This window comes from Pseudorasbora parva, chromosome 5, assembly GCF_024679245.1.
Source record: "Pseudorasbora parva isolate DD20220531a chromosome 5, ASM2467924v1, whole genome shotgun sequence".
In the NCBI taxonomy this organism is placed as follows: Eukaryota; Metazoa; Chordata; class Actinopteri; order Cypriniformes; family Gobionidae; genus Pseudorasbora; species Pseudorasbora parva.
Window position 1 is genome coordinate 24187396 of NC_090176.1, and position 13965 is coordinate 24201360.

Genomic DNA, 13965 nt, shown 5'->3' on the forward strand with positions numbered 1-13965 from the left:
ATGTGTTTAGTGCCTTTATGGGTCTTGTGAGTGGAAATGTACTGAATGTCAATGGAGGCCTTTCTGAAGCCTTTCTCAGCCATCAGCTTTCAACAAAAATATCTTCATTTGTGTTCCGAAGATGAACGAAGGTCTTACGAGTGTCCAACAACAGGAGGGTGAGTAATTAATGAAATAATTACCATTTTTGGGTAAACTAACCCTTTAAGCCATAAAGCCAACATGCGTAAACTTTTGGGAATATCTCAAAAGTGTCATCCGTATCCATGCAGATCCACTGGATATTCAGTTTCATTTTAATTCTTTACATTCAGAAGGTAATTGACAAAAAGCTTTTTAGAAGCTAATTTACAAATAACTTTCAAAAAGTTAGATAGGTAGGTAGATGGACGGACGGACGGACGGACGGAAAGACAGACAGAAAGACAGACAGACAGACAGACAGAAAGACAGACAGACGCTAGATAGATAGATAGACAGACAGACAGACAGACAGACAGATAGATAGATAGACAGATAGATGATAGATAGATAGATAGATAGATAGATAGATAGATAGATAGATAGATAGATAGATAGATAGATAGATAGATAGATAGATAGATAGATAGATAGACGGACGGACGGACGGACGGACGGACGGACGGACGGACGGACGGACGGACGGACGGACGGACGGACGGACGGACGGACGGACGGACGGACGGACGGACGGACGGACGGAAAGACAGACAGAAAGACAGACAGACAGACAGACATACAGACAGACAGATGCTAGATAGATAGATAGATAGATAGATAGATAGATAGATAGATAGATAGATAGACAGACAGACAGACAGACAGACAGACAGACAGACAGACAGACAGATAGATAGATAGATAGATAGATAGATAGATAGATAGATAGATAGATAGATAGATAGATAGATAGATAGATAGATAGATAGATAGATAGATAGATAGATAGATAGATAGATAGATAGATAGATAGAACACTCCACTTTCAAATTTCCCAGAATGCATTGCCTTGTTGAATTTGTTTAAATTGTAATGTAATTCTTAAATTGTGAGATAATCTCCAGCGAAAAAACGTATAACTTTAGTGCCGTTTCACACTCAGTATGTTGATTTAAGAACTGCCAGCATCTAAAAATAGCAGTGTAACCTTTAATAGCAAGTTAAAGCTTTAATTCCACCACTTGTCCTGCTGTTTGATATCGGCCCTGACCCCTGTATGCTCTGACTCACTCAGAAACTAAATGCATGGAGTCTCTGGGGCCTGCGGTGCTGTCAATAACAGGGCTCACTGAACTATTGACTGAACACCATCTACAAACCCTCCACCCATGACCTTGCTATTGAACACTGCAAAAGAAGTGAAATGAATGGATTATGAAGGAAAAAGCCACTCCCCTTCGTTCTGTGATGCCACACTCACTAGATTGTGTCATTCAGATGTTTGTTGCATGGCCTTCTGTCTGCACAGTTCAACCTATTCTACGGCATGAGCCCATGCTACCATTTAGCTCCCCAACGAATGGAGTTGATGGATGAATGGCACAATTTACCTCTGGACCTGGCAGAGCATGTCTGCCGAGAATATAATGGAGTATGGGAGACTCACGGCCCCACAGGAAGCCCAGAGCTACAAAAAAGACTGGTGTTCCTGTCAGTGTGTGAATCATCACTGCCAAGCCTTCACTGTCTGCCTTTGACTGGTCTCAATGTTGCTTTTAATTAAGAATACATGTCCGGTCAAAAAATTACTGCGTTAAAATTTTCATTCATTCTCAAGTGGCCTGTCAGTCATGTCTGCCCCCACTGTACATGAAAGGATTTCACAGGGTATTTGCAGTACAGCTCTCTCACACCAGGGCTGCATCCGACTATAAATGATGAAACCACATCCAGTCATGTGAAATACAGGCTACACGCATTAACCGCTCATTCCAGAGCTTCTTTCGCCAAATACATTAACAATCAATGAAGAACAGCTCCTCTAAGCAATGCACCTGAGAGTCAAGTAAATATAGCCCACGCCAACCTGTTTGCTATTTTCTGCAAGGCTGGCTGACAGTGAACCAGCGCAGTGGATCAGGCCTGAGTTTGCCCATACTGTGCCAGCAGAGAGCGACAAGATAGGTGCTGAAAGATAGAGGGCAGGTGCATAAAGAGACCTTATCCTGATGGGATCAAACTAGTTACCCTGATGTGCCCACTCCACACTGAGCGGTCCTTTAACATGACAAAATTATATCTGATGTGACCGCCTCGCATTCCCCTGACTATGAGCCCCAGCCACGGTAAATGCAATCACTGAAGCCTTCTCAAATAGGAGAGGTTACAGCGCCACTGAACTGTGTATAACTGTGCAACCTGAGCAGAATGCGTAATGTTGGGACGGATGACTCTTCTTGGTTGCCTGGAGAAACCATCGTTGTTTTTACTTCCAGCTATCGCTAACACAAAATCTACCTCGTGTTACGAGTAAATCTAACACATAGTCCAGCCTGCTAAATAAATGCTTTTTAGAAGAGATTGTCATATGTCTTAAAGCTAAGCATCAACTATTAATGGATAATTGAAAGAAAGCTTTCAGGATTAATTGGATGTGATAACTGTTCTAGAGCTGGTTGTTGCTTGGAGACATCTAGTGCTTTCAAAAGGATTGTAGTCTTTAAGCACCCATAAATATCATATCCTTTTGAATTATTAATGGAGTTAATTTATATTATCTAAGGAACTTAATGGGAGTGTACACTGCATGTGCAGACGTAATCCTAATCGATACATATCCCACTGCCTGAGATGTATTTACGGCCCTAGCATCAGAACCTCCTGGCAGCTTCCATCAATCTTGCATTCAAAGCGCAAAGCCTTTCAGACCAGGAAACAAACGCAAATTAGCATCACTAAGTTTTATCTAAAATAAATAGGACAATTTCATGGAGTTTAGCAACCTCATCCTCAGCTTCTTTTCATTTTCACAGAAAATGGATTTGATGAAACATAGCATTGGTGTGCAAACACCTTAATTACCTTCCTTCTCTCTTGAGGAGATTTTTAATCTTTTTTGTTGTGTATCGCTCAATGGGTGATACACAGTGATACCCAGTCTTCGTAATGAAAGGTTGTTAAAGCATGGAAAGAAGATTCATGGTCTCAAAGAGGATTATTATTCAAATAGCTTTTGTTGCTTTGGCGTAGTTGACATACTGAGATAGGTGAATGAATGAGAAATTCTTTGTCCCCCTCAGAGGCTGAAGGAACTGAAGCAGAGAGAGTTTGCCCGTAACGTGGCCTCCAAATCCAGGAAGGATGAGAGGAAACAGGAGAGAGCTCTCAGACGCCTACATGAGCTTGCTGAACAACGCAGAGAGGTGCAATGGTGGGGGACGTTTCGCAAAATTTTCATTTCCATATTTATATACAATGTGCCAGTGTATACATGTACAGAATGGGGTCTAAGAGTCAAGAGAGAATTTGCTATTTTTCTTCTGAAACATTCTTTGAAACATAAAAATAAATAGAATGATATGAAAAAGTTAAGATGAAAATATTCTGTTCATGTTCACTCCTTTGTACAAAATGTCAGATGTTCCTGCTTCCATTGAAGCACAAGAAATACAAAAAGTCATTTTAGATTCCACGGCACACTCATCATGTTTCCCTGTGGAGCCCAATCTTCATTATCACCCATTTTTTTGGTTAGTTAAAAGTGTAAATGAAACTGACACATGCATTTCATGTTTTTTTCCCCTGTCTTTTCTTCCTCTCTTTTCTGATGCAGTGCCCCAGGAAGTGGCCCTATGTTTAAGTCTACTACGGTGGCAGTAGAGGGTTCTATCAGGGAGTCCTGCTGTGATGATGCCCAAGAAGAGAACCACAGCAGTGTGGCTCAAGATTCAGGGGGTCAGATCCATTCCAACAGTTGTGGCTTAGCTAGTAAGCAGTCACAGTGGCCGTACAGTGGGAGGGCCAAAAAGCAAACTTTCAGACGCAAAATTGCATTCTCTTTTTCCTTTCCAAAGAAAGCGTCTGTTAAGCTTGAGTCATCAGCGGCAGTTTTCTGTGAGAGCACGGAGGAGGGACCGATGGAACGGAGCTGCAGACAAAGACTCAGTGCACCCCCTGTCGAGCTTGACCTCACCGACTCCCCCATGGAGGAAAAAGTACTAAATTGTGAGGAGGCAATTTACAGCACTGGCACACAGCAGGGCAAGCACTTCCAAGAAAGTGACAGCACCGGAAGTCAGGGGTCATCAGATATGCCTGTGGCGAGGGAGAGCCCCTCGTCAACGGCCTCAGATTTGTGTGCTTTGCTCGTTTACTCAGAGGATGTGCCCAGTCCAGCAGTCTCCCTCATAAACACTCCCCCCTTTCGTTTAAACAGTGCCGATATTGTTCTTGACTCTGAGGACTCTGTTGAGAGCCTGAAAAGCAGCATTGCTGAAAGTAAACCTGAGACCTCTGAGGATGTGACAATAGAGGAGAACAGCAGTACAGAGGAGGGGCACTCAAACACCAGTGAGCCTCCGGAAAAGACTTTCTCAGATGTGTCACCTAAGAATGATTCTGCTCAAAAACAAAAACAAGAACAAGTGGAGGATGCAACTGCAAAGACACCTCCCCCTTTCACAAAACCCAGCCAGCCTTTTTTCTCTGTCCTAAGCAGAGATGGTAATACCATCTTCCAGTGGCCCTCTGAGATGGTGACCTTCACAAGGACAGAGCCATCCCTGTCTTTCAGTTGCAACCCCCTCCATTTTGACTTCAAGAGGTCAAGAATTAGAAGGTCTGCTGACACTCAGGAGATGACTGAGCCCAAAACTGATGAGGAATTATCTGTCTGCTCAGGTTTAAAATCCTGCCACTCTGAGAAGCACATTGAGGAATCCACAGCCAGCCCCAGAAGCAGTCCCAGCCAAGGACCTGAAGGCAAGGTCAGAAAGTGTTATCAGTATTCAAGTGACACAGAGAGTTGTGTCAGGCTGAAAACACATGACAGGTGTAGACATTCCAAAGATTGGATTCATGCTAGTAAGAGGGCGGAAAAGAAAATGCGGACCAGGGATCGACGTCATTACAGGAGCCACAGCAAAAGGAAGCGAAGGAAGCGGAAGAGAAGAAGAGACAGATACCGGGAAACAGAGAGCAATATGGTGAAATCTAAGAAATTCCACAGACGACCTGAGTGTGTGGAAGGACTTGATAGCCAATTTAGAGGCACCACTTCACAGCAAGTGCATCCATTAGAGAAGTCAAAGCAATCAGCTCAAAATCAGGCCGAGGACAGCAGCACAGCTCCCGTAGTTGAGGAAGGGGTGGGAGGCAGGAGGCAGGAGGCAGCAGCAGATGTAAACGGCTCAGCGGGCTGCATCATTCTCTCTGATGAGTTCTGTGCTGATAGTGAAAAGGTGCTTAGGAACAGCAGGGAAAAGCCTGACAATCCAACTGCAGGGGAGCTAGCGACCACAGGACAGTGTTCTCACAGCCACTCTCAGAGATCCACTGCAGCCGAAGGGTGCCCAGAGGAGACACCTTCATCACAAGAGACTAACAGAGATGGTCCATGTGAAGGACAAAGTTTGAAAAGACGACGAACGGATTCTCTTAGTGATGGAGATGAGTCTTACGACCCCTGTCAGTCGCCAGCAGGGATTTCTGATGGGTGCACAGAACTTGAGACTAGGAGGAAAAGAAAGAGGCAGTCACATGTCCAAGATCAAACCCTATGCCTTGCAAATGAATGTCCTGTTGTTAAAAACAGTGTTCTAGAAGAACAGGATAAGGCTGTGGAGGAGTCAAGCATAAAATGCCTTGTTTTAGAAGGCGTGTGTGACAGCTCAAATGGGTCAGGCCAAATTTCATGCAGTATTGATGATGTAGAGAGCAGTGCGGTTGATCCACAGACATTTACTTCCATTAGCAGTGCCCTGGGTCACACTGTGGTAGAGAGCAGTGACTGGCAACGGAGCTCTTCCTCTCAGATCAATGCTTCATGCACCAAGGGCAGTTTAACTCTACTGGAGACAGATTCAACACTCTCGAAAGAGCCAACAAAGGATAATAGTAACATCCTCAGTAGCGAGTCTAAAGCAGCACAAACCCCCTTAAAGAACTGTAACAAGTATTCAGCGGCTGCTCAGGCCTGCTTGCTCGATGTGAGAGAGTTAGCCCTGCATAGGACTGAAAAAGCCACTCACGACAAATCATGTCAGCACAGCATTCAAGCCCCGCTGCAGAGATTTCACCAAGGCATTCAGGCTGAGGAGAAGTTGAGCAGGGAGTGCTTCCACACCACCAGCAGCCTGTTCCAACCTTCTACATCTTTTCAGGCCCCCTCAGAAAGCATGGAGAGACACTGTCTCCTGCAGATCCAGAGCCATGGACAGGTGCTACACCAGCAGGTGTTCCCCACCAAGCTCAAATCTGTCATATCCAGGCCACATCTGCCCATGTCATCTGCTGTCCTCCATCCAGTTCACCTTCCATCCTCCTTGCCTTCTGGTTCCATCACAATACGCCACACCATACTACAGCACCACACCGCTTTCCTGCCCCCGCAACCCCCTATCTACCCCCAGGTAATGCCTGTTTCTCGACTCCCCCTGGGGCCGGAGATCTGTCGGCCATCTGCACCTACCTTTGTGACCCCTCCGCAGGTATCGGTAGTGGCACCTCCTAGTATTCACCCAATGACTGTGACGTTTCATGCCCTGCCACGGCCTGCCATGTTTCCGCCAATGTTGCCCCCTCATCACGCTGTCATTCCCCTTCAGCCTCTCTTCTAGCTCTACTATTTCTGTGTAACACAATGTATTTTGTACTGCAGTAGTGAGTGAAACATCTGCAGCACTGCTCCCTTAGTTTAGAAGTTTTCCATGGGTAACATACAAAAGAGTTGTATTTGCAGTTTGGAAAGAATGCTGTTTATGTGCCATGTTGTCAGTAGAGATTCATGCAGAAAATAACTGCAAAATACTTTTATTAGGAAATATATAACTCCCCTACCTGATTAAGTGCGATACTTGTTTTATTAGGATTTGTTGTTAAGAAGATTTTAACCGATTTTAATCACCTCAAAGACCATCTTTTTATTGGATCAAGAGCAGCATGATCATTCGATACACAGTTTAGGTGCACATCTTTGTAGAAATAAATGATAAAATATTATAAATTCATATATATGTACAAATTAGTTTATATAACTCAGAGATAACAAAATAGTGTTATAATAATAATATACACAATAACAATAGAATATTTGATGGTTGATTATCTGTAGTAATATGAATACAGAAAGTCTTAAAGGGTTTAAGTGTTATTAGGTGCAGTTTACAGAGCTTTATAGTAAACCTGCAGAGAATTTACGTAACACAGCATTTAAATGAATCACAGTGGCACTAGTGTGCGATAGTAATTACTACTTTAAATATAATGCTGCTGTGCCTGTCGAAGGCTAGCGGAATGCAGCAAAAATAGCGCTATGCACCATGTGCTACGACAGCATCATGTTTAACACATACATAATGCTCATTTTTATGAGTAGTTTTTATGCAAATCAAAAAGCCCATAGCATGTAATGGGAAAACTGAATGTGACTTTCGAAAGCTGAACGGATATGGGCAAATTATATTTCTTATTTTGCTAATCAGCCTCAGTGCAGTGAACAACCTCAACAAACACATAATTACGGTTAAGTTCAGGCTACAGAAAGTATTATGTGTGGTGTAATATGTACTTCATATTGTAGATCTTACATGCTGTTGCCTAAATTTTTTGAAAAGAAGCACAAAAATTACCAAGTGAAAATCCATACATGGGTGTTTCCTGTATCCCTCATAATTGTAACCTGCTTGGATTAGGAGAACATAGGCTAGATCTATCTGTAGAATATGAAGTACCCTGCCCTGTAGCAGTTATTGTTTTGTTTTGTTTTGGTTTTTTTAGCATAAATCTGAATGGTTTACAACAAACAGTCAAATAACCTGCCATGTGAGGTTGGTGTTAACATTAACAGTTATTCAAAATAAGCATATACAAGGCAATTCCCCTTCTCAATTCATTTATATTTTTGGTTTGATTTACATATTACATGTAGGAAAAATATATATATATATATATTACAAGCCTTGGTGATAAAATGCTGGTAATATTATTAATTCTAACAAATATTTAACAGAAATTTATTGAAATCCTGCTTCAGGGTAATTCCAAAACAGAAGTTTGGTTTTGTTAGCAAAGCATTCAATTTCTCCTGCTTGCATCAGATGAAAGAAGAGACTAAACTCAAGAGAAGGATTCATTTACTTATTTAATATACTAACTTCTAAGATACTTGAATCCAAAAGCAAGTCAAGTTAGCTAGAGAAGAACCGTTAAAATTCTCTGTCTTTGAATTCTCACAATCCTTTCATTTTCAAAGGAGATGTGTTGAACTGGAATTAATGACTTAGTTTTATGGATTTTGCAAATAGCCATATGGAAAGTAGACTGTGCTTAATTCTTGATAATTATGCTCAACCGTATGTTTTTTATTAGATATCTTTTTTTCTTTTTTTTTTGCTTTTTTTTATAAAACAGAAAGAAATTCATAAATAAAAAGCTATACAGCTCCACAATGATATAGCACCACTACTAGTGAACAAGACTCAAGGTTATTTCAAATGAAACAATAACCACAACAATAATACATATTAACAGTTAATAACTGTATTCAATGCCTAATGAGTAAATAATAATGATGAATCTGTTAATGTGACGTAGACGGATTCTATTACAAATGTCCCAGAGGAGGAATTTAAGCTGAGCTTCAGTCTATTTATTTTCTGAATAACCTAAAACCATGTACTTGTATTACTTAATATATGTTTTTTGCATTAATATGAGGTGGTATATGAAAATAAAAAGTGGTGTAGATAAAGAGAGAGACTGATGTTTTTATAACATCTGCTCAGCAAAGCCCTGAATACTACTAGATTGTCCGTTCTTATGCTGATTCTTGAATCCTAAACAGGAAATGTTACCGTTTTTGTTTCCCCCGTAGTCGAAAGTACATGCTTTGGAAAATTGTATATGCTGTAAATCAGTACTATTTATAAATCATGTAATATGTAATGTACATGTACATATGTTTTATGTTTTTATTGTGCCAGGTACCCTGTATGTATGAATTATTTAGATAAGATAAAACAACTATGTTTTTTACGCCACTTTGCCAACTGAATGATGCTAAAGTACTATATAATAAAACAAAGAAACAATCACTTGCTTTCATGTGTGCCCATTTAAGATTTGTTTTGGGGTTCATCATCAACACACAACAGAAAAATCCACAGTATATGACTACAAACACACTGGAAATGCATGCTTTTTGAAGCCAGGGAAAATCCAGGGTTTTTGTCACTGCTAGGAAAGAACTGTTAAATATTTCATCTTAAGGTCTCACACAAGTGATGCAGAGGTTATTGAGCGAGACAGCCATGGTCATTTTCTTGCAACTTTGAGGCAGTGTTAGACCATCGGAAGCTTGAGCTTCTACTATGCGAAGCTTAAAATTCACACTTCAGTCGGCGGCTTCCTGCAGCAGCTCTCTGTGAGAATGACATCATTATGCAGAATTATTCTGCCATCCTGTATGAGACTGATTAGCTCAGATGTTCCGCTGTTATTTCCCCTCCAGTCCTTGAGTCACATCTCTCCAAGGCTCCTCTGTTGTTAGACAGCATTACCTTCTTTCTGCTCAGCTACAATCGCGGGCTCTCTGAGCTATTGTGTGTGCCGACCTTTTTTACTCAAAACAGCACTTGGTAGATTTCCTCATACTTTGTGACTCATAGGCCCAGTCACAGCACTCCCTTGTGCCATTTTGTTTCCTTGGAACGGATGCAAACGATTTCTGCACCCGCTACCTCTATCCCACAGAGCTAAAACATGGTCTTCCTGCTGTCCACGCTACAGTTTAAGCACTTCTCCCTGAACCTGGGCGACCTGGATGATGGCTTCCAGGCACATGTACTTGTGAGTAATGAGCTCAACAACTAACGTCCATGCTGATTTCCTTTTTACATACATTGACATGCTGCATTTGCATAAAGCCTTTGTTATATAAAAGCGGCAAATTGTAACATTTTGCAATCTAGAACGTTGTGTTCGGAGCGCATCTTGCCTGCAGACTTATGGACCATCTCTTTACAAACACCCACGTACGGCACTGCCTCTCACAGCCAGGGATAAACAAATGCCTGGCTACCCTCAGACAAAAGCATTCTCTGCAATCTTGAGCATTGTACCGGTTTAATCATGGTTTCCTATTCATCAGAATCGGAGCATTATCATAGTCATCTTGTTTGTTCGTTGATCAGAGTCTCACATTCAGAGGATGGATCCTATATTGGGGATGCCAATTAACAATCGAGGCATCTCATTTGTGTCGTCTCGTTATCCTTTTTTGTTTGTTGCCTTTCTTTTTATTTTCCTCGCAAGGTCAAGGAAATACACAAGAGAGCGTTGCAGGAAACTGCAAAGCACAGCCTCACGCAGGACTGTCAAGCTGTTAAATAAAGTTTAATTAACGCTTCCATTCTCTTAGAGCAGGTTTTTATTACTAAACGAAGATGAGCTCCTGGATAATTTCACCCTCATTATTATAGAATGAAAGGATAGTCTGTGTGGCTCTGAATGGCATGAGAAGCATCTGAATCAGGCACTATAACTATTAAATCTGGCTTCAGTTTTTATTAGACACCGTCTGTGGTGTGTATTAAAGTCTGACCTCAAGTGTAGCTCTTTGTAGCTTTTCTTCATAGGGACTGCCTGGGACTCTTAAAGTGCTCATGTTGCAGCGAATCCCACAGTAAGTCAAATAAATTGTCAAGAAAGTTATTGCTAACCTCAATAAGAGCAGATTTGACAGTAGCAAGCTTACAAATTTCATTGCCTGAAGTCTCTACATGAAAAATTAATAGCGTATAAAGAAATATCAAATACTATAAACATCTAAACACATTCAAGAATCAGAGTTTCAGGCTAATGAATATGAAACCAATAAGCCATGACAGGTCATTCATTTTACCACGGCTAAAACATGTTCTTAGACAGAACATGAACTGGATTGCCTAATTTCTCTTTTCCCTGTGAAAATCACTGACCTATTTCCAGTAAATAGTTACATTTATGATTAGCAATTATTGGAATAATCAATAATATACAGCACTGCATAGATTGTAGAATAAATGCTGTATACATATTATATGTTGTACGTCTGTTCTAACATAAGATGTACAATGTAAAACGTTTTAATTATCTGTTAAAGGTGCCCTGGAATGAAAAATTGAACTAACCTTGGCATAGTTGAATAACAAGAGATCAATACACGGACATCATACACTGTGAGTCTCAAACCCCATTGGTTCCTCCTTCATATCCTTCATATATTAATCTTGTGCGTGAAAAACATCACAGAAAAATAGACAAATTGCAACATAACACCGACTGTCACGCAACAGTCGGGATTATTAATATGTACGCCCCCAACATTTGCATATGCCAGCTCATGTTCAAGGCCAGGCGGAACTGCGCAACCGAATCATCGGAAGTGTTGCGGGTATTGTGAAAAAACAGGTGTTAAGCGAGGATAGCGAAAATGGCAGATCATGGAAATAAATGTTACGTTCCAGGCTCTGCAGGGGATGTGAGTACTTTTCATACCCTTCCCACAAAACAAAACTGTCAACAGGCATGTTTGATGTTTATCTATAACTATATACCACAACAATTTAATTTAAAGTTGTTTGTTTGCTCAGCCCATTTCATCAAGGACAGTTTTTCAACCTGTCTGGGACAATATCAAACAGGCTTCTCTCAGCGGCTGATACTGGAGAAGCAGCAATTTTATCCACTTATTGACTGTCTAAACAATTTCTGATTAAATTGAAAGTTTATTAGTTAGACAACATTAACAATAATATCCCCTGTGTTGTCTAGATGCAAGATGCTGTACAATAACAATAGGAAACTCCAAGTAGCACATAACAGTTTGTCAAATGACAACTAACAACAGTTAATATTATTTCCTGCCAGTGTTGTCATATAATTCTACAAAATACAACCACATATACATATGGCAATCCCAAAGTGAAGAAGCTATCATTGTAAAATCATACGGTGACGTATTACAATAATTAAAATATTTGTGCAATGCTAAATACAAAGTTGTGACTGCAGACATTATGGGCTAACGTGCAAATTTAATGTTACATGTTAGTTCACATTAGCCTGACAAGCCAGACCCACATCAAGATGTTTGGTCTGAAAACTCACCATTGACAGGGCTCAATCCGAGGGGCTTTCAAACTCCCTCTGCACGCGATAGGATAGCGCTACTTTTATGGCACTTTTGACAATACATGTTGTTTCAAAACAGCTTTACAGTGATAGGAAAATAATGACAAAATTAGTTTTGGCTGTACAGTTGCTAGAGAAAACAATTTTGTCAATGCAGCCAGATGAGTAATATAGTTGAATATTTTGGGTCCCACAAGCAAGCCAAAGGCAACAAAGGTAATGGTGGCAAGGAACCAAAACTCCAGGTGAAAGAATGTTGGTACATATAAGACAAAGTCTGTGCTAACATGAGATAAAAATGTAAAATGTTTTCTGAATCAGAATTCACTATCTGTTAACTATCAGTTTCATAATTTGTCATGCAGCAAAACAATAATTGAATGAATATACTGCGTGTAATTCTCATAAAAATGTGCATCTAGAACATGACTGTAAATGCTTTTGTAAAAAGAGTGGGTGTGAAAACAGAAAGTACTTCATTGCTCACTTCACTGTTCATTAATTAAACAATGTAATACAAACAGTTTGAATAGTGTTCCCTTATAGTAATCGAATTTCACCCTATTGAAATTGTACAATGTCGACCCTTTAATTAACCCTTAAAGGGATAGTTCGCCCAAAAAATTAAAATTACCCCATGATTTACTCACCCTCAAGTCCTCCTAGGTGTATATGATGTTATTCTTACAGACTAATACAATTGGAGTTATATTAAAATATGCCATGGCTCTTTCAAACTTTATAATTGCAGTGAATGTGAACGTGTGTGTGTGTGCGTGTGTGTGTGTGTGTGTGTGTGTGTGTGTGTGGGGGGGGGGATCTCATATTTCTTCTGCAAACTGTGTTCATGAAAGACAAGCGTTCCAGTGTAGGATGTAGGATGTAGGCGAGGCGTAGCGTAAGTTCCATTGACGAATGTGGAAGCGCAGAGGATAGAGCAAAACAAGACTTGGTTCTCCCGAGAATTAGCATATTTTCAACGGAGCACCCTCCGGTGCTGGAAAGCCAGTCTCTCATGAACACGCGTACGCGTATAAAGAAATATCAAATACTGTTAAGTTTAACATTTTAAATATTCAAACATTAACAAACATTAACAATGAACATTCAAATGTACACTGTAAAAATTGACAGGAGTATTATTTTACAATAATTTCCTGCTTGGGATCTTTGACCTTTTATTCTGATCTAATCCAAGTCAGAAGTGTGACAATTGGAAACAAAAATTTGTTAAAAACATTGACATGCTAGAATATAAATTAAGATATTTGGCTGATTTTAAGTTAGCCAATCTATACTATTATTAGCGTATTTCAGCATAAAGATTTACCAATATCTTATTGCAAATTCATAATTGTTTGAAGATGGATATTTCACAATAGTAAAAGCAGCTGGTGAGATTTAAATTCGAAAGGTGTGACATCATCTTGCAACACTAGATTCTCTTTTGTCTCTTCCATCACCCACTGATGCACAGACCAACCTGGTCTCACAGAATTCCTTGAAATGAACACGGACCCTTAACTCAAAATCTGTAATTTCACAGAATCGCCGATCATTCCGTGATTTGTCCACAGAATTGATGTCATTGGCAGGCAGCATCCGTAGTCTACA

At 40.4% G+C, this 13965-nt stretch overlaps 1 protein-coding gene across 1 annotated transcript in view; it reads left to right on the forward strand.

Annotated features, from left to right (window-relative positions):
- The window catches only part of znf804a (zinc finger protein 804A), a 90875-nt gene extending 81603 nt beyond the window's left edge, over positions 1-9272 (forward strand). The window contains exons 3-4 of the mRNA XM_067443572.1: positions 3261-3391; positions 3794-9272. Of these exons, the coding sequence (XP_067299673.1) occupies positions 3261-3391; positions 3794-6797 (3135 nt within the window). The 3' untranslated portion in view covers positions 6798-9272. The remainder of the gene's footprint in view (positions 1-3260; positions 3392-3793) is intronic.
- The last annotated feature ends 4693 nt before the right edge of the window (positions 9273-13965 follow it).